The following is a 21,676-nucleotide window of genomic DNA, read 5'->3' as shown; positions in this document are numbered from 1 at the left end:
ATAGAGATAGGGGATTGTATAAAAACCAATGTATGTGCTGGGTGATAGTGGCACAAACCTTTAATCCCAGCACTCAGGAGGCAGTGGCAGGCTGATCTCTGAGTTCTAGGCCAGCCTGGTCTACAGAGCGAGTTCCAGGACAGGCTCCAAAGCTACACAGAGAAACCCTGTGTTGACCCCCCCCCAAAAAAAAATGGAAAAAAACAAAACAAAAACTAATGAACATTTCCCAAAATTCAGCCGTCTATATCATTGTGGAGAAAGATTTCCACTATGGTCCAGAGTAATGTGTACCCCATTTGTGTCAGAATCATACCACTGAAGCATAGTCGGGAGAGAAGGTCCCCTGTACTAAGCGTCAGTTTTGTTTCTAGCAGCCCCCATGCACACAGCAATTAGCTTCTTTCAGACACAGGCAGGCCTATCTGCAGTTGGTGTGTTTATTACCCCATATTCTAAAGCCATTCATGACCAGCATTGTGCTTAGGGGCTTTTTTTCTTCCTTTGTTTTTAAAGCAATAAGTGAAAGCATTTCTTTAAAAGGCACCTGTTCCTTAAATGGGTAGGAAAGTTCCCATCTGTTTCCTCCCTTCTTGGGGAGCAGCCCCGTACTGGCACCCTAGAAGCATTCAGCAAAGCAACCCTTGGCCTCCCCAGCCCCTTTCCCCTTTTCCCAGCAGCTGGGATGAGGGTGGTATTCCATAGCTCATTTGATCTTCAGGTCCTTCAAGGCTGACTCCAAGCTCTGAAAATAGAGAATGGACAGGCTGGTTCTCCGATGTCCTGCAGATACCCCATACCCATCTTGGCCCCACAAAAGAAAGCAGCTTGAATCCCACCAATGGGCAAGCCCAAAGGTCAGGAGTTAATCCCTGTCCCAGGCCCTGGGGCAGCTTCCAAGAAGAAAATGGGAGTGGGGGTATGGGGGTAGCTTCACCTTCACATCCCAGATGCTCATGCCACCATCCATGCCTGTAGTGCAGAACTGCGAGCACTTGGCCTTGCCCCCGCTGAGCACCGAGATTTGACTGTAGGAAGATTGGGGTTAGAGGCCAAGCTCGCTGGTCACAAACTCCCAGGACCCATTCCCATGAGAAATGCCAAGATGATGGGGTAAGACCAGCCAGGGAACAAGGTTTGGAGAAACAAGTGTGTCAGGTGAGGGTTCAAAAGACCTCGCAAGGCCTAGCTAGCCAAGGATAAGCAGAGTCCCTGCTTCCTAGTATGCTATAGGATGGACCCCTGTGCCTGGTACTTTTGGGGGTTTGGAGGGTCTCCCACATTTGGAGGGAATCTAACAAGAGACCAGCCCCGAGAAGCCCAACAGTCACTCTCCACTATGCCTAGGCCATCTACATAGGGAGAGCCAGTCTGGCTGCATCCCAGAAGTCAGCCTGCTTCCTCCTCTAGCACCCCCTCCAGGACTGTGCTATTTCAGCCCCACCTCCCCTGGCCCCCACCCCAGCCCTCTGAAGTGGTTCTTGCGTGTCTGCAGCAGCACCTGACGCTGTTCTTGTGCAGCGAGTCCAGGCCAGCACCCGTGGATGCACCACCCTCAGAGCTGGCCTTTTTGTCGAGGTTCTGGAAGCGTTCTCGGGCTGTCAGGCCACGCTGGGAGCTCTGCTTGGGCACATCCAGCCGGCCACCAAAGCTCAATGTCCCTGCAGCACTGTCATAGGTAAATAGCACAGGGAAGCAGTCGTGGCCCTGAGGAGAAACAGGAGTGCCATTGAAGCATCATTTTAGATAGGGACTCTAAAACAGGAAACTGAGGCTTGATGTTATCTGGTAGCCACTGAGGGCTACCAAGAAACAGATGTCCCAGCTAGGACAGGATCTAGAGAGAGTGGGACCTCAGCCTCAGATGTATCAGGTAGGCACAGATAAGAAGGCTGCCCTCCCCCAGCCATGCAAGGCTAGCGTCATCTACTTGATGCATGTCTGGGAACCTTTCCTTGGGCAGACCTCCATCCACAACTAGGCAATCCTCCAGGCAGAAAACAAATCCTGGCACCTCCATATTAATAGAATAATGGACAGAAGCTTTCAGGTCACCCTAAGTCCATTCCTACAGGCCTGGCTTTAAAATTTTTGGTGTGTGTACAGGTGCCATGGGTGCATGTTGAGGTCAGAGGGCAACCTGTGAGAGTTGGTTCTCTCCTTTCACCATGTGAGATCCAGAAACTGAACTCATCTGGTGCTTTCACCCCCAGAGTGATCTCAGGGGCCACAGGCCTGCCTTTTCAGTTAGGCATGACCATGTCATTTGCACTGGCCAATGTGAGCAAAGATGTTAGGGCACAATTCTAGAATTCTTCTACACTCAAGACAACTGGGGAGGCACTGGAAATGAAGTCTCCTTCAGAGTTCAGAGTCCCCTCCCCCACGATACCCACACAGGATAGATACACCAGCAAGAACATGTGCCATCCCAGTTATTTGGGAGGCCAAGGTAGGATGACTGTTAATTGGAGATTGGCCTAGGTTACAGAGTGAATTAAAGGTCAGCCTGGAGCCGGGTGGTAGTAGCACAGGCCTTTAGTCCCAGCACTTGGGAGGCAGAGGCAGGCGGATCTCTGTGAGTCTGAGACCAGCCTGGTCTACAAGAGCTAATTCCAGGACAGCCTCCAAAGCTACAGAGAAATCCTGTCTGGGGGGGAAAAAAAAAAGGTCAGCCTGGAGAACTAGATGGAAAAGGGAAGACTAGCCTAGGCTATATAGTGAGATCCTGTCAGAAATACCCTTGTGGTTGGGTGGTGGCCACACACACCTTTAGCCCCAGCAATCGAGAGGCAGAGACAGACAGACCTCTGAATTTAAAGGCAGCCTGGTCTACAGAGCAAGTTCCAGGACAGCTAGGGCTGTCACACAGAGAAAGAGAAAAAACAAAACAAAAAAACAAAACCAAAAAACCTTGTGCCATGCCATGCACAGCTGGGAAATTTTGTTACTACAGCATAACCCAAACTATTGTCACATGGATGAAGGAAAACAGGAGAGGGAGGGAGCAAGGGATGAGTGAGAAGAGACTACTCACTGGCCCCTTGCCTTTACATCCCCAAAGGTCACTTACCGCTGCCACTAGACTATTTTCTGTGATAAAGGTGATGGCCAGTAGTGGCAAGGTTTCAGAGGCCAGGGTTGCAACGCTGAAAGAGAAACTGGATCAGCCACACTGTCCCCTCCCCTCCTGCTCTGTGCTTCAGTTGCAGTTGCCTTCCCCACACCCCCTGTCCCCATACTCACGCCATCTTCTTGTCAGCATCTGCCAGGCACACGGTGCTGTCATGGCTTACCCAAGCCACACGGCTCCCACTGGCCGAGAAGCAGACGCCGTGCACCCAGCCACAACTGCTGCTCGACTCAAACATCAGCTCCCCAAAAGGCATCTTAGAGCCCCACGGTGTAGGCGCTGGCCGCTCCTCCACCTCCTTGATATAGGCAGAGAAGATCCTGTAGGGGAAAACAAAGGTACCTGAGAAGGGGATTCACCAAGTCAGCCACACACTGAGCCTGTGGGTCCCAGCCCTGACTCTGCTGGCAGGACTGGCAGATTGAGACTTCATGAAGTCTGGGCCAGGTTGGGAGGCTCCTAGCTCAGAGTCCCGAGACCTCCTGCCACCCATGGGACCCTAACCTGAAAGCTGACCATTCATAACTGCTATGGCTCCAGGGGGTGTCCCAGTTCCTGCCAGGCTAGACATTTACAGCCAGTGGCTGGAACAGCTCTCATGCTCTAATTCTGCCCTCTTCTCTTGGCCCCACAGCACCATTCCCTCACACATTAAACTCCTCTTGACCCACCTGGTTCACACCTCTAATAGAGGATCATAAGTTTGAGGACAGGCTGGGCTATACAGCAAGACACTGTCTCATGAAAACAAAAGCTGGTGGGGGTCAAGAGACCAGCTCCCTACCTACCAGCCTAAAGCCTTGTGGGATACCACATTCTCTGGTCCCCAGGATCAGGAAAGGGGCCTCTGGTGCCTATAGTCTCCCAGGTGAAAATTAGGAGATTTGGGGAAGGGGCATAGTCTGCCTAGAGCTAGGAAGAATTAGGGTTCACTGGCCAAGAGAGACTTACAGGTCCAAAAGTAAAAATTAGTGAAGCGAATTTTGTTGAGGTTATCAGTCATTCATAGCTTAGTAGGAATAAGTAGAAATCAGGGCAGCTGTAGTGGGAGAGGCAGGGGAGGACTTGGGGAGACCTTACTGACATTCAAGAGATGAGTGCTAGCAGGCCATGATGGTGATCATTTGCAGAATAAACCCTGTCTGATGCCCCAGGGACCCCAGGTCACCTTGCTGGTAGCACATCAGGAGTTGGACTGGAAGGAGGGGCTTGGGGTTCTTCCTGCAGCCTCCAGTTGCTATTGGTTGGCTAGGGTTCCCCCTCAGGTGGATGCCCAGCTCACCTGCACTTGAAGTCACAGGAGCCTGCAGCTAGGAGCACGTTGTTGGGGTGCCAGTCGAGGCTGAGGACAGTGGAGCGGATGGGCTTTTTGATGTGCTTGCACACCCACCTGCACACGGGAGAAAAAAGGCAGGAGGGAGGTGACATGGACTGCAGTGTCTGGGGACAGTAGGGTCAATAAGCACCTCAAATAAGAGACACTTGAGTGCCTGCCTATTCCAGGCAGTGATGTACCAGGTTCTTTCTGAGGTAAGAACTTGTCACCTTGTCACCACCAACCACGTAGATCACATGGTTCTAAATGGCTAGGGTAGAATTTGAATTCTGTTTTTCCAGACTCAAAAATGTCCTTTCTTCCAGTACTAGCTAGGACAGGCATCTAGTGTCCACAAATATTAGAAAATGGAATTCAAAGGTAGCCTTAGCTACGTAGCAAGAGCCTGTCTCAAAAAACAAACAAAACTAGGGCTAACAATGTGGTTCAGTGGCAGAGCTCTTACGTAGCATGCAGGAGACCCTGGGTTCAATTCCCTAGGGCTAGAGGTGTAGTTAAATGGCAAGTGTTTGCCTAGCATACATTCCATCCCTAGCCCTCATAAACCAGGCAGGGCAGTGCGCATCTATTATCCCAGCACTGGGAGACAGGCAGAAGGATCACAAGTTCAAGGGCACCTTGGGTATACACTGAGCTTGAAGCCATTCTAGGCTACATTCAGATACTTAAAAGTGTGGCTGGGTGATTGTGTGTGGTCCCTGAAGTATGACACATCTACAGACAAGTGGGTGGCCATCCAATCTACAGTGCTGCCAGGAAGCTGGTTTCAGTATATACACAGGGCTTGGTGTAGTGTCCCCAGAAGTGTTAGTGTGGTCTATGGCTTTGCTATTACAAAATCAGTGCTGTGGGAACACTGTAAAGAGGACCCTCTGCCTCAGAGTGGGGCAGATTTCCAAGAGTCTCCACATTTCTTTCTTTCTTTCTTTTTTCTTTTTCTTTTTTGAGACAGGGTTTCCCTGTGGCTTTGGAGGCTGTCCTGGAACTAGCTCTTATAGACCAGGCTGGTCTCGAACTCACAGAGATCCACCTGCCTCTGCCTCCAGAGGCCTGCGCCACCACCGCCTAGCTGCGCCACCACCGCCACATTTCATTTGCGGAGTTTGGGGACATTCTGATTTGCGCATCCTCTGCAATCCTGGGCTCCACCAGCACCCCTACCCCCCACCCTGGATCCTCCCACCCTCAGCCTTCTCTGGTCCCAACCAAGCACCCACCAATCATTCTCCTGCTCAAAATAACAGATGGAGATGACACGGGAGCCGCTGCCCACGGCGAACTTGTTCTCATTGGGGGCCCAGCGCACACAGCGTGCAGCTCGGTTGATCCGCAGGATGACCAGAGTGGGCTTCCACGTGCGGCCCTTCAGTGTCCACACATAGGCATTTCGGTCTGTGCCGCAGGTCACAATGCGGTTACTCTCAGGGGCCCAGTCAATACCTGCAGGGTCGGGTCAGAGGACACAGGCTAAAGCCATCCAAGCTACAGTGGCCATGCCTAGATGTTTAACTATGGTGTTCAGTGCCTTGCTCATGCTAACGGTACTTTACCACTGAGCCATGCCTCTAGCCCCTCACTGGGCAATTTCAGGCAGGTGTTCTACTGTTGAACTCTGACTCCTGCCCCTGACTGGGGTATTCTATGCGACGGCTCTACTGCTGAGACTCATGCCCAGCTCCTCACTGGGCAATTTTAGGCAGGTGCTCTATTGCTGAGCCACATCCCCAACTGTGCACTGGCATTCCCCGCCCCTAACAGACACAGTAGGAGTGACTACAAAAGCTTAACAGGAGGCCTCACAATCTCCACAAGCTAACCCCAGACATTCTGGAGTTAAAGCCAAGAGACAGGTCCTAGTAGCCCTGAACTGTTGGATCAAGCCTCTCAGGAAGCCACAGACATCTAAGTGTTTAGCAGTGTGAAACAACATGATCTTTTCACCACCAAAGCCAACTTGACTTTTCATTTTTAAAAATGTATTTATTTTGTGTTTGTGTTTCTATATGCTACTTTGTGGTGGTCAGAGGACAACTTGTAGGAACTGGTTCTCTCCTACATGTGTGTCCTGGGGATGGAACTAAGTAAGTCCCTTTATCAGTTGAGCCGTCTTTATGGTCCCCAAGCCAATTTGAAGAGGGTTGTTTTCACCGAAACCCAGACTATTCCAACTAATATTGTGAGTGAGTAGATAGCCCCACCTGGACCTGCTTTGTCCCTTTGCTTCCTCTCAAGAGGATGGTCCTGACCCACCTGTCACCTGCCCGTTGTGCTCCTTAAGCTCGTGAACCTTGTTCCACTTGGCACCGCTCTTCTCATAGATGTGCACCTCATGGTTGTTGGGGCAGATGGCGATCTCTGTGGGAGAGAGGCATGAATCTAAGGAGGCAGCAGCATGGGTGCCCACCCTTCCCACCTCTGTTCTCCACTAAAGTGCTCTATAAGAGCCAGGCTGTCCCATCTGAAACCCCTCATGTCCTGCTGGGCCGCCCCATGCCTGTACCCATCACCCTGAATTTCCCCACAGCAGTCTCAGGACCCTGGAGCCTCACCCCAGCCCACAGCTCTAGCAGAAGCCCTTATTGCCCTGTCTCCACAACCTTCATCTAGGCCTGGCGCTATCCTAAGCACCCCTTTAAGTTTTTCCATTTGTTTATTTTGTGTATGTGTGTCCTTATGGGAATGCCACAGCATGTGAAAGCAAAGTCAGAGGACAACTTACAGTAGTGAGTTCTTTCCTCCACTATGTGGGTCCTGGAGACCAAACTCATCGGGCCTGGCAAGCAATGCTGAAGCATCTCACTGGCTCATTTTTTGGAGAAAAGATCTCACTATGTAGCTCAGGCTGGCCTCAAGCTTATAATCCCCCTTCCTCAGCCTCCTAAGTTTTGGGATGACAGGTGTGTAGCACCACTCCCTGTCCATAGTGTTTTTCATCATAGCTTTCTCCACCACCCACCAGAACGGTTCCAGAAGGCCCAGGCTGTTAAACCACCATCCATCCAACATGCTGGCCACCCCTGCTTGCTCTTCGATTCTTCACTGCTCTCCCAGGAGCAAGCACTTGCCTTAAGCACAGAGACCCAAGGTGTGGAGTCTGGCTGCACCCCACCCCTCAAAGCTATTTCACTGCCCTGTCACTCCTTTGTCCCCAGCTAGTCCCAACCATTCCCAGTTCAGGAAGCCACCTTGCAGAAGTGAGCACTCACGTGTTCGGTCCTTGTTCCAGGCATGGCAGCTGATGGGCTCCACCAGGAAGCTGTGGTAGGCCATAGTCTTGTCTCCTAGACCCAGGGGAGGGGGGGCAGAATGCAGGTCAGCTGTGCCCTGCCTTGTCAGGGAAGCAACCTGGGTCACCCTATGCCTGTAGTGTAGACACACACACACACACACACACACACACACACACACACACACACACACACACGTACATCATGAAAATTAAACAGTCCTGTAATCTACTTAAAACACAGCCTAGCTCACAGCACAGTTAGGCCTGTCAGTGCCCTAGTCCTCTCTTCCCAAGCCCTGTATGTTGAACAAAACAAGCCAGGTTGATAAGACAGCTCACATTCCAGGGTCAGAGCCTTGGCTGGGCTCCCACAGTGCCCCCAACACACACTCAGGTTCAGAGGTCTCTGAGGCTAAGGAGGGACGTCCAACCTCCAGGCTCCCCACCAGCCATGCCTGGCTGAGGAGCAGCCTCTGATGCCCTGGCTGCCCTCCCCCAGGACATTCACCATGCTTCTCCCACATCCTGCCAGATGTGCCATCCTGGCCACGCCCATCCATGTTGTCATGTCTCCAAGCTCTTCTGTTGTCCCCTCCACTCTCACTCCACTAAGATACCCATCCCAAAATACCCAAAAGTCACTTCCCCTTAACCCCTTCCCCCAGTTCCCCAGAGTCCTGAGGCTTCCGGAGTAGAAAGGTATCCTCATCCTCACAATACAACAGTAACCCTACCTACCACTGCCCCACCCCACCCTGCCTCCAAGTGTGGAGAGAGTAGAGATACTGAGGCTGAAATTCCAGCAACTGGAAGAGTAAGTCAGGGTAGTCATGAGTTCAAGCCCACCCTGGGCTACCCAGATTTTGCCTCAGAGAACAAACAGAGGAAGTAGCTCAGTTGGCAGAGTGCTGGCCTAGTGTTCATGAGGACCACATAATTTGGGTATAGTGACACAAGCTTAAGAGGCAGAGGTAGGAGAATAATGTTAAATTCAAAGTCATCCTCAGCATAGTGAATTCCAGGCTGGTCTGGACTACAAGAGATGCCATCTAATAACAACAAAAAGATACAGCACAGCTGGTGGGTAATCAGGAAGTGGTAAAGGCACTTGCCACCAAATCTGATGACCTGAGTTCAATCCCTGGGACCCACATGATGGAATGGGAGAACCAACTTCCTCAGGTTGTTCTGTAGCCTCCCCATGCATGTGTGACACAAGCATCAACACACAATCTAGTAGTTTATTTTTTAAAAAGATATGCCAAACCGGGCGTTGGTGGCACACACCTTTAATCCCAGCACTCGGGAGGCAGAGGTGGATCTCTGTGAGTTCGAGACCAGCCTGGTCTACAAGAGCTAGTTCCAGAACAGCCTCCAAAGACACAGAGAAACCTTGTCTCAAAAAACAAAACAAAAAAAAATATGTCAAAGAAGCCAGTTGACAAACCATGCTTTTGTTCCATGATACGCATGATGTCCAGCCTCAGTTTACTCATTGAGACACTCACTCTCTGGCCCTACAAGCTAACCCTGAGCCACAAGGGCATGCTCCTGCCTCAGGTCTCTGCACTAGCTGTTCCCTCAGCTTACAATGCTCTTCCCTCATGCATGCACACACACACACACACACACACACACACCACACACACACACACACACACACCACACACACACACACACACGCACATGCACACACACACACACTTGAGCCCTCTGTGTTACACACACACAGAGAGAGAGAGAGAGAGAGAGAGAGAGAGAGAGAGAGAGAGAGAGAGAGAGAGCGCTCAGGCCCACACTCCTTGCCATTTCATTCTGGGTTCATTTGCATCATAAACCTTTCACAGTGCACTCACTGATAAGCCCTACCCATGGCCTGCCCACTCCCGTGCTGATCTGGTAAAAACCTCTTGCTTACAGGTACAACAGGGACATTCTAGAAAGTTCCTGGGGTAGCACAGTTCACATCTGCCACCAGAAACCAGGCTCCCCATGCCCAGTGGACTCAGAAAATCTTTGCTCAGCAAGAGGGTGTGTGCACACGTGACTCAGGCTAGATGGTTGTATTCAAGCCTTGGACACAAGGGGCCAGGTGTCATTCTGAACCATCTACCTTGCTTTTCTTGAGACAGGGAAGCACTTGTCTCTGCCTTAACACTGGGATTACATGTATGTGCGACCACACCTAATCATTTTCTTCTGTTTCTGGTTTTTCGAGACAGAGTTTCTCTGTGTAGCCCTAGCTGTCCTGGAACTTGCCCTATAGTCCAGGCTGGCCTCAAACTCACCTCCCCATTTCCCTCCAGTACTGAGACCAAAGGCATGCACCACCATGCCCAGGGTGATATGTTTTAAATAACAAATATTTAGAGATATCTATGAGTGAAGGGTAGCACTATCACGGGGGAGACGGAGATTCTATTCACATTTAAGGATGTATAAACAGGTATGCTGTAGCTGGAGAGATGGCTCAGTGGTTAAGAGCACTGGCTGCTCTTCCAGAGGTCCTGAGTTCAATTCCCAGCAACCACATGCTGGCTCACAACCATCTATAATGAGATCTTGTGCCCTCTTCTGGCTTGCAGGCATACATACAGACAGAATACTGTATACAAATTAAATAAATAAATCTTTAAAAAATCCAAGAAAACAAAAACAGGTATGTTATTGAATGTCTCCTGTCAAAAGAGCCCATCTTATCTCTTGAGTGCATCTGTTACCTATCAAAAAAGTGGAAGGAGGATGAAAGATGGCTTAGGAGTTCATTTACTTCTTGTAGAGGGCCAGAGTTTGACCTCCAAGACCCACATCAGGTGTCACAACCAGCTGCAACTCTTGCTGAGGGACCCATCGCTCTCTCCTGGCCTCTGTAGGCACTACAGTCATGTGCATACCCACACAGAGACACACAATTAAAATTTATCTTTTTTTTTTTTTTTTAAGTAGAAGAAACTCCCGTGTGGAGCACCGCACTCTCGCTGGTGATTCTGTCAGTCTTTTAGGGTTCCCTTCACTACAGAAGGCAGCACAGAGAACACATTCAGGGGAGGAAACCACCAAGGGTACTCTTAACTTTCCCTAGGAAAGGCTGGCCAAGCTAGGATTCTGACCTGGCTAGTAATTATATAAATCCTCACTGATCTTCCCTTAAAAAACCAGGTCAGCTTTAATCCCAGCACTCGGGAAACAAAGGCAAGTGGATTTTTTGTGAGTTCAAGGCCAGCCTGGTCTACAGAGCAAGTCCAGAACAGTCTCCAAAGCTACACAGAGAAACCCTGTCAAAAAAAACAAAACAAAACAAAAAACCAACCCCCCAAACAAACATCAGCCAGGTGGGGGATGACACAGGACTTTAATCCCAGCACTCGGGAGACAGATCTCTGAGAGTTTAAGGCTAGCCTGGTCTACAGAGTCCAGGACAGGCTCCAAAGCTACACAGAGAAGAAAAACCCTGTCTACAAAAAACAAAACCCAACAGCCCAGTGGGGATGACGCATGCCTTTAATCCTGGCATTCAGGAGACAGAGACAGAGGCAGGCAGATCTCTTGAGTTTGAGGCCAGCCTGGTCTACTGAACAAGTTCCAAGGCAGCTAAGGATACACAGAGAAACCCTGTCTCCAAAAAAAAAAAAAAAACAACAAAACCCAAGATCAGCAGAGAAGCCTAAAGTCAGTCTAACCCATAAACTACACCAAGCACAGCAGAGCTGAACCAGGAGCCACTCCAAAGCCCAGCTGAGCTCTGGTTGGTCCCTAACTCCAGTGCAAGTTGATGCCCATCTTCCTCATGGCAATCAGAAGTCCAGCACGAGAACCTGCCTTCCAGTATCAGCCCACTCACTCTCCATGGGCTTGACTCTGCCATCCTCAGCAGCAGGTTCCCTGTGTCCTAGTGGGTAATGTAAAACAAGGGGAGGAGCCCTGGCCCTAGTTTCCTGGAACCTAAAGGGTGTGTGGAAGAGCAGCAAAAAGCTAGTAATGCTAACCATAGGCACTGGGTGACAAGTAAATGAGGTGTGGACACATCTACCAACCAACCATCAACACTTGAGCATGAGTTCTGACATCACCTTAAAAGGGCACAGGAGAACCAGATACAAAAAATGGGGAAGGGGAAGATTCAGTTCCCTCTTCCCATAGCTTTGGAAAAGCAACCAAACTAGCAGGACCCCAGACCTACAAAAAGGGCGGGGGAGGGAGCACCACCCACTGCCTGCCATCCACCTTGGTGGAAAGGTATCTAAAAGCCACTTTTGGTGGCCCACATACACCTTTAAAGCACAGCACTCATGATCTCTGAGTTTGAGGTCAGCCTGGTCTACAGAGTGTGTGCCTGGCCAGCCAGGGCTACACAGAGAAACCCTGTTCCAAAAAAAAAAAAAAAAAGAGTACATAGAGAAATGCAAGCAAGAGTGAGGTGTGGTGATACAAACTGTAATCCTGGCACTTAGAAGGGAGGACTTTTAATTACTTATTTTGATGCTGCTGGTGATCAGACCCAGGGCCTGTGCACTCTATTGCTGAGTTAGACCCTGAGCCCTCTCATCTGTCTGTCAAAAAGGTTGGGAGGGGGGGGAACTATGAGACTACTCCCGCTCTATAATTGCCCTAGAAACTGGGGGAGTGTGGATCAAACTTCCTGTCTAGCTCCAAGCAATTTCCTACCAGCACGGGACCTGGTCTCTGTTCTCCCAGGAGCACTGCCAACGCAGGGTTATAACCCTGCCAGCAGGGCAAAGGAGTGACAATAGCATGTCATCCCAAGGAAGGGTCTGTTTCCCTCTAGATTCCTAGCAGGGGCACTGAATGGTGCTTTGGGTCTTCAAAGTGAGATGCTTTTACCCTGAGTATGTCCAAGAACAAGGGTCTTTGAAAGGACCTTACACTTCTTTAGACATAAATTTTTCATTTTTTATTGATTTTTTGAGACAGGGTTTCTCTGTGTAGCCCTGTCTGTCCCAGAACTCACTCTGTAGACCAGGCTGGCCTTGAATTCACAGAGATCTGCCTGCTTCTGCTTCTCAAATGCTGGGATTAAAGTTGTATACTATTGGGTTACACATGAATTCTTAAACTGTGCCTAGTGGCACACACCAGTAATCCCTTGTACTCTAGAGACTGAGGCAGGATTGTGAATTTGAGCCCAGCTTCAGGTAAATAACAAACTGGAGTTTTCTTTCCCCTTCACAGTATTAGGGATGGAACCCAGTCTTATGCATTCTAGGCAGGTGCTCTACCACTGAGCCACACCCCAGCCCTCCAGGAATATTTTTTGACCATTGCTGAATGAGTGACTTCCACTCTCTTTTGCTGTTTGTCTTGAGGGATAGTGAGTCAGAGAACGTACCCTGTTGCATCACAGCAATGTATCAACAACAACTGGGGGTGGGGTGGGGTGGGGTGGGGTGGGGTGGGGGTGGCTCTGCTCCCCTACCAAGTGGTCAGAAAAGAAGTCTAGGACATCTCCTGTGGCTGAAGAGGCCTGACGATGCAGCTCCCCTCCTAAGCCAGCCCGCCAGCCCCTCCCAAGGCCTCTCTTTCAGGTCTTTGGTCTCAGAGTTCCTTCTAAGAGTGCCGGGTTAAAACTCCCCAACAGGGTGTGGTGCCACACACAGATGCCAGCACTCAGGAGGCTGAGGCTAGAGGATCATGAGTGTGAAGCCAGCTCGGGCTTTAGAGTGAGAACCTGTCTCAGATAAATAAGTAAACAGGGGCTGGCAAGATGGCTCAGCAAGTAAAAGCGCTTGTTGCCCAGCCTGAGGACCTGAGTTCAATATCCTGGACTCACATAGTAGAAGGGAACCAACTCTTGTAACATTCTCTCTCTCTCTCTCTCTCTCTCTCTCTCTCTCTCTCTCTCTCTCTCTCTCTCTCTCTGCCAATAATAAATTAATTAACTAATTCTCTAGCTCTCTCCATCCTGGCTGAGTATCCTTCACTCCACAAGCACAGCCTAATGGTCTTTCCTTGCTCAGTTGGCTTTTCTTGGCTCTGTTTCCTTGAATCCACAGTTTGACTGGATTTGAGACTTAAACCAAGCAGCAGTTGCCTGCAGCAAGGACCTTGGCTCCACAGGCAATCCAGGAAGTCCCCGCCCAGCTCAGACGCTTAGGGCTGAGGTCTGGGCAGCCAGCAGCAGTTTTTTTTTTTTTTTTTTTTTTTTATGGTGCTAAGCCTTACTCAACTTCCTGTTGTGGGTAGGAGGCTGTGTGGTGTGTGCACTCCTCTGAAACCCCCAGTTCCTCCTCTAGGCTGCACTTGAAGTCTTACTGAACTAGGCAAAGTCAATCCAGCAACACAGCTTAAAATAATTTTAAAATACTGTAAAACAGTGGTTCAAATAATCGAAACAAAATTTTCTTCCAAAACACATAAAACTTAGTGCTGGCAGGGCTGTGGAGAGATCCTCAGTTGTTCATTTGTTCTGCGTATTTGAAGGGTGGTGTTCTAACTCCTAATTCCAACAACTGGTGTAAGAACAGATAAAGCTTGTGGCTGGAGAGACACTTGCTCTTGTAGAGGACCTGGGTTCAGCTCTAGTAACTCACAACCACCAAATACTCAGCTCCAGGGGAAGGAAACTGACATCATTTTCTGCTACCCTAGGGAGATCTCTCTTTCTCTCTCCCTCTCTCTCTCCCTCTCTCTCTCTCTCTCTCTCACACACACACACACACACACACACACACACACACACACACACGGGCTGGAGGGTATGATGCACTTGACTAACAAGTGTGAGGCCTTGGTACCAAGAAAAAACACTCTAACCCATGTTGAGGTTATTTTTTAAAATAATGCAAATGTGTGCTCACCTTTGTTGTTTTGTTGTTGTTTTTCAAGACAGGGTTTCTCTGTGTAGCTTTGGAGCCTATCCTGGCACTCGCTCTGGAGACCAGGCTGGCCTCGAACTCACAGAGATCCACCTGCCTCTGCCTCCCGAGTGCTGGGATTAAAGGCCTGGGCCACCAACGACAGGCCTTATGTGTGCTCACCTTTAATCTCAGCACTGGGGAAGCAAAGGAAAGCAGATCTCTATGAGTCCGAGGCCAGCCTGGACTACATAATGAAACCCCCGTCTAAAAAACAAAAACCCAAAGCAAAAAAGGATCAACAGACATCTCTCTCTCTTTCTCTCTCTCTCTCTCTCTCTCTCTCTCTCTCTCTCTCTCTCTCTCTCTCTCTCTCTCTCTCTGTGTGTGTGTGTGTGTGTGTGTGTGTGTGTCCGTGGACGTCGGGGGACAACCTCGGCTATCTTATCCCCATAAAGGGAGCACCAGGAATACAGACATGCCCCCATCTTCTTGTAGATGCTGGAGATCCGAACTTAGGTCTTCACGCTTGCACAGTCAGTGCTTTTATGAACTGTGCCATCTCCCAGCCCCACACAAGCTCTTACAACCGGAGTCAACCTAGTAAGTCTGTTTTTTTCACGTGAAGAAATTTAACTTCCTTCAAAGTCACCCGGCAGGGCTGCGCTTGGGACCCCAACCCACCCTACCACTACACAAGGCCAGGTTCACCCGGGTGCAAGAATGGCAGCAGCAGGCAGGCACACTGCCAATTGTGTTGGACACATCTGGCTGCTAAGCCTCCGGATCTTGAAGGTTCCCATTTTCCAGGCAAGACAAGTTGAGCTCCACAGCGGCTGGGTGGCTCGCCCGCGTCACGGGCCACGCCGCCCCAGGCTGGAGCTGCTGCCTCAGGGAGCAAGATCTAAGGCCAGCACCTGGGCTGACTCCCAGTTCGGGATTCCTGGCGGGCCCGATCGGACCTGCCCAGTCCCGAGTGGCCGGCTGGGCTTCTCTCTTGCTGCCGGGTCCCCTCGCCCCGCACTGGGTGAGACCTGAGTCCCTGAAGTCTGGCGGGGTGGGCATGGTCACTGGGGGATGAGGCGGGGCGGGGGTGCCAGCTCATTTCCCGGTCGCAACAACCCGGAAGGCTGCGGACCAAGGAGGGAAGTGACTGGGCGTGGGGCTGTGCACCCGAAGTAACGGGGCAACTCGGGGCGCGGGGATCGGAAAGCGGGACCAGGAAAACGGAGAGGGGGCGCGAGGGCTGGGGCTGTGCCGCCTTGATGGCGTCGAGTGCGCAGGGAATTTCTGGGGTTCCTCTCACCGCGTCCCGTGTCCCCAGAACGCGGCCCCCCAATAAGCTCATCTCCAGTCCCACCCTCGCCTGGAGCCCCATCAGGCCCCCAGGCACACGGCCCTCCGTTCCTCTCTCATCCCCATCCCCCCACCGTCGAACATAGTTTCAAGTCCCCTGACTGCTAGGTGGCCTCATACCCCCCACGCACCGCGCGACCATCCCACACTCCTCACCTCGGGGCTCCCGGCCGCGGACTCTGGACAGTCGACGCGCCGAACTGGCTCTGAGACCCGCGCAGCGCCGCAGCCACTTCCTCGTGGGCGGGGGGCGGGGCCTCCGGGCACAGCCCCGCAGGGACCGGGGGCGGGACCCGGGCGGCTGTGGCCAGATCCCAGGGCCCGCCCACCCCTCGAGGTACGGAACCTGCTTGACCTCAGTAAAGTCCAGCTCAGCTCAAGGTTCGCCAGAAGAGCGCACATTGTCTCTCCTAACTACTTTCTTAATGGGGAAACTGAGGCTAGGAGACAGGGAACCCGAGCTCGGGCCACCAAGAATGCAGAGACTTTGAGGCCACACGCAGGCACCCCGGAACTTAGTGACCCCTGCGGGCCTCCGCCCCACTCACTCTGGGTGCCACCCCAGGCGCCCAATTACAGGCCCCGGCGGTAGGCGGTCCCTCCCCTAAGATCCCCAGAATCCGAAAGGTGGCAGAGTCGCTGGTGTCCAGGCAAGAGAGCACTGCCACTCCAGGTGACTTCTTGCTTCAGTCGGTCCACACAAGTTACCTGGGCCATCTTGAAGTCTCCTGAGTCAGGTGGTGCTCCCCGGTCATGGTCATCCAGGCATGTTGCTTCTGAGGTCACTTTAACAACCCCACCGTGTGAGAGATCCTCCCTAGACTCCAGCAGTATCCTGTGTCACTAATCCTCGCCTGGTTTACACTGACACCCTGAGCACTTCATCTAGGGATGGCTTGCATGGTTAGAGGTGCTTAAACCTGTGCTGACCCACTCCGTATGAGGTTCAAGTTCATCCTTGGCTGCATAGCCAGTTCAAGGCCAGCCTGGGTCACATGAGACCCTCACATGAGACCCTGTTTAAAAAAAAACAAACCAGCCAGCAAGATGGCTCAGATGGCCAAGATACTTCCCACCAAACCTAAGGACCTGAATTGGATTCCCAAAAAACACAAGATAGGAGAGAATAGAATCATTCAGGTTGTCCTCCGACCATCACACACATGCCATAATGCATTATAGTGTAAACACACACACACACACACACACACACACACACACACACACACGATAAATCAATAAATGTAATACTTTTTTTTTGATTGTTTTTGTTTTTCAAGACAGGGTTTCTCTGGGTAGCCCTGGCTGTCCTGTAACTCACTGTTAGAGACCAGGCTGACCTCGAACTCAGAGATCCACCTGCCTCTGTCTCCGAGTTCTGAGTTCTGGAATTAAAGCAGTGTGTCAGCATGTCTGGTGAAATAAAAAAAGTTTTAAGTTGGGAGTGGTTCCCACAGCCTATACCCAGTGAAATTTTTTTTCTTACTGTGGTTTGAGATTTAAACTCAGGACCCCTCAGCAACATTCTACATTCCCAGTTTTCACTTTTTACATTGTCTTCTTAAATTTCTGGGGTTGGATTTGAACTCAGGCAGGCCTTGGACATGTGATTCTCCTGCCTCCATTCCCTCTGTGCCCAGGCTCAGCTCGCATTTCCATGAGTTACTGCTCCTGCCACCAAGGCAGAGGAGCCTGATCCGGGATCCCCACCTTGCTGTTCTGCAGGTTTGTTTCTGTAGCCTTGGCAAGGCCAGGTTTCTTTGGTTTGGTTAGGGAAAAAACTGCACCAGTAGCCTTCTTCCCGTGGGACAAGTGCTTCCCTGGCTTCTGTTCTGTCCCTGCTCAGCTCTGCAAGAGCCCAGAGTGAAAGCCTGGGGAATGGTCCCAGGAGGCCTTGAGTGATCTGACTCTGTAAGCTTGTGGCATGTCCTATGTCCTGAACTAGTGACCTAAAATGACCCAGTGTCTTTGGAGGATGAACAAAGTAAAGCCAAGCCACTCACTGCAGAGAAGCCCTTTCTGGGTGAGCTGTGTGGGTGAAGGGTAGGCGTCCTGAAGAGAGAGATGAGCCCTCAAAGCAGAACAAGGCAATCCTGCAGAGAAAACCAGAGCCCTGGTCAACCCTGGTCAGCTTGAGCCTAGCTGCCTTCAGGAGGGTTGAGAAGCCTGAACCAAGTTCTCTCTCTCTCTCTCTCTCTCTCTCTCTCTCTCTCTCTCTCTCTCTCTCTCTCTCTCTCTCTCTCTCTCTCAAATGGTGGTGGGTAAGGAACCTAAAGCCCTGCACATACACTGAGCCACACCCCAACCCCTCACTGGGAGATTCTAGGTAAGTGCTCTACCTCTGAGTCACATCCCAGCCCTCACTGGGGAATTCTAGGTAGGTGCTGTACCACTGAGCCGCACCCCTGCCCCCCCCTCCGCCCCCCGCTTTATTAAGTCAGTTTGAGGACAGCTTCTTCCTGCTTTGGAAATGGACCTGAGGTAGTCTGATGGGATGAAGAAACTTAACATGCTGCAGCAGACATGTTCGTGTCACTGGCTCTCCCATCCTCAGACAGGAAGCTGAACTGAATGTGGGAGTCACTCAGCACCATCCATAAAATGAAGGAATGATAGATAAAGCAGCACTAGAAAACTGAATAGAATTCTGGTTCTGCCACTTAACCCTTGCTCTGCCAGTTTCCACATCTGTGAAGTGAGGCTTTCAGGCACTGCCCCTGACCCTTACCTCATGGAGGAAAATACTAGCTATTAAGTGTCTCCTGAAACCTTCGATTAGAGTCTCCTGCTGGTAGCACAACTGAGATGTGATTGGATCAGGAAGGTGCTGCCCCCAGCAGTGGGTGAGTTCACTGAGTTCTTAGCTGAATTCAATGCTAGGAACTTGAACTGAGAAGAAGGTCACCAGCGAAGTGTCTTGAAGGGCACATCTTAATCCACTGACTGGATAGCTCACTCTGCTTCTTATGGGCTGTGAAGTGAGCAGCTGGGCTCCACTACACCCTCTGTGCTGTCACACTCTGCCAGGAGCTGAGTGACCATAGACTGGAGCCATGGAGCAAAGCAGATAATGGGGGTGGGGGCAGTGTGGTATGTGCATGGACCCCAGAGGTCAGGCTCCCTCAGACAGCTTGTGTTTTGAGTTTCCCACTGGCCTGGAATTCACTGAGTGTGTTAGGTTGGCAGGCCTTTGCACCCCAGGAATGATTTCACCTCCCAGGGGAGGGATTGCAGGTACATGTCACTAAACCTGCTTTTGTTTATTTTTGAGACAGGTTCTCACAGAGATCCGCCTGCCCCTGCCTCCTGAGTGCTAGGATTCAAGGTGTGCACCACCATGTCCAGATAGCTTTTTTATTTAGATTACTTTTATGTGTATGGGTGTTTTGCTTGCATGTATGTGCACCAAATGTATACAGTACACACGGGGGACAGAGGGCCTCAGTTCCCCTGGAACTTAAGTCACAGATGGTTGTGAGCTGCCACATGGATCTAAACTCAGGTCTTCTGCAAGAACAGGGAGTGCTCTTAACCAGAGCCTTCCCTTCCTGCCCCCCCCCCCCAAGACAGGATCTCTCTACATAGCCCTGGCTATCCTGGAACTCATTATATAGACTAGGTTGGCCTCAAACACATAGAGATCTGCCTGCCTCTGCCTCTGTGTTGGGATTAAAAGCATGCAAGGCCACTGCTGCTGTGCCCCCCCCTTTTTTTTTGAGACAGGCTTTCTCTGTGTAGCTTTGGAGCCTGTCCTAGCACTCGCTCTGTAGGCCAGGCTGGCCTCAAACTGACAGAGATCTGCCTGCCTCTGCCTCCCAAGCACTGGGATTAAAGGTGTGCACCACCACTGCCCAGCTTTTTTTTTTTTTTTTTTTTTAAGTGAGTTCTGTGTCTAGAATCCAGGTCCTTGCAAAACAAGCACTCTGCCATCTCCCCAGCCCTCTTCTTCCTTTTCTTTTTGTCATTTGTCATAGCCATTAAAAACAGGTGATGCAAATAGTAATGACTTCTGCCAGTTGTCCTACGATCTACAAATGTTCACTGTGGTGTGCATGTTCCCAATACAAAATAAATAAAAATACAAGGAAAACTAACACATAAAGGAAACGTCAGACTGCAAAGCAATAGGAGGCTCAATTTCTCCCACCTGACCCTTGCCCCACCTTCCACCTCAGTTTCAGCCGGTCTCAGAATTCAAAATCCTCCTTCCTCAGGCTCTCTGGTGTTGGGGCTGTGCACCACCGAGGGGCGTCTTTATGACTTCAGAGAAGCAAGCCTTTGTGGAAGGAGCTCAGGGGCCACCACCTTGGATGGCTTTCTGTCTCTTCCAGGAATTTGCACAGTGCCTTGGGGATGACGATGCCCTGCTCTATCTGCTGTGCATCTCTGGTTTCTAAAAACTGCAGCCTCATGCACACTTAGGAAGAGGGAGCCAGTGGGGCTGGCACAGCATTGTCCATTAGTATGTGCTGGCTCTCAGCCCCATCCCCACCCATCTTTACTGCCTCCTGGGCACAGCTGAGTGCACTGGCCAAGGTAGTGGGAAGCCTTTCTCGGCAGCTCAGTATAACCTCCCTTACATTTCAAGGGTCCGAACAAGAGATTAAGGTCTGACAACCGTTAGCAGGAGAGAAGGGAAACTTCTGGCCACCTACCGCCAAAGGTCCACAGAGGGAATGGCCACCAGCCTAAGCCCATAGCATCCCTGCCCAGCTCTCAAGGGTGCTCAGCTGTACACCCACCTTCTCAGTCAGAACAGTCCACTGACAACTGAGAAATTCAAGTCTAGAGCAAAACCCTTCAAGGTGTTCCAGATCCTGGTGTGGTGCTGAGCATCTGTAACCCCAGCCCTCAGGAGGCTGAGGTAGGAGGGTGCCCAATGGGGAGCATGCCCAGTGGCTACTGCTGGGGTTCTGGGGAGCTGGTTATTCACTCCCCTCTGTGCACATGAGTTTTGTCAGCCCTGAAGTATAATGGGAACAGCAACTCTACAGAGGGCTTGTGCACAGTCAGCACCTACCTTGGCATATTCAAGTGCACAAGCCTGTGTTGATGGAGGAGCTCCTGACAACAGGGGTACAGAGAGGATGCTGTAGCACGGGGCTGATCAACGAAGGGTCACCAGGCTAGTACCCAGGCACTGCTGCCACACCCTCTCTTGGAGATAGGAAGGTTTGCCATGTGTTATCAAAAGGGCCACTTTTTTTTTTGCAAATACCATAACATGCCCTGAGACCCTTGCTAACCAGGCCCCAAGGGAGAATAAACTACTGCCCAGGAGCTTGGGGCTGAGGCCCAGTTGGAAGAGTGCTGGTGTGACATGCACAAGGCCCTGGGTTCCATGCCCAGCACCACAGAGGCCAGATATAGTTGAACACACTTGTAATTCTAGCACTCTGGAGGCATAAACCAGAGGATCAGTTGTTCAAGGTTATTCTTGCTTGCATAGTGAGTTCCAGGCCAGCCCAGGTTACATGAGACTCTGTTTCTAAAAGATAAACACATAAAAATTGTCTATCTGGCTTGTCCTGTGCAGTAGGATGAAGAGATGGCCACACACTAGGCTGCTCCAGATTCACTGATTCTGGTGTTGGGAGACAGGGTCTTGATATGTGTAGTCTTGGCTGGCCTAGAATCTACTACGTAGACCAGAGTAGCCTCAAAGTTATAGCAATCCTCCTGCCTCAAACCCCCAAATGATTCTGCCACTCAGATTTGCACCTAGAATGATCCTTAGTCCTCATGATGGAACTATCTCAGGCTGGGCATAAGAATGTCTAGGCCAAGATGGCAGCGGCCCCCTTTTCTCT

General features: G+C 50.9%; 1 protein-coding gene across 1 annotated transcript; it reads right to left on the bottom strand.

Moving 5' to 3' along the window:
* Positions 1-420: 420 nt before the first annotated feature.
* On the bottom strand, positions 421-16,174 carry Arpc1b (actin related protein 2/3 complex subunit 1B). Its single transcript, XM_027413621.2, has 10 exons — positions 16,023-16,174; positions 7,676-7,750; positions 6,720-6,824; positions 5,687-5,909; positions 4,416-4,523; positions 3,247-3,453; positions 3,074-3,149; positions 1,502-1,707; positions 938-1,028; positions 421-745 (listed from the first exon to the last, which is right to left on the bottom strand). Exons 2-10 carry the CDS (start codon positions 7,737-7,739, stop codon positions 707-709), a joined length of 1,119 nt encoding a protein of 372 aa, XP_027269422.1. The 5' UTR covers positions 7,740-7,750; positions 16,023-16,174; the 3' UTR covers positions 421-706.
* Positions 16,175-21,676: the final 5,502 nt, after the last annotated feature.

The sequence above is a fragment of the Cricetulus griseus genome, chromosome 4, assembly GCF_003668045.3.
Source record: "Cricetulus griseus strain 17A/GY chromosome 4, alternate assembly CriGri-PICRH-1.0, whole genome shotgun sequence".
Taxonomy (NCBI): Eukaryota; Metazoa; Chordata; class Mammalia; order Rodentia; family Cricetidae; genus Cricetulus; species Cricetulus griseus.
This window is presented reverse-complemented; position numbering and strand designations above follow the sequence as displayed.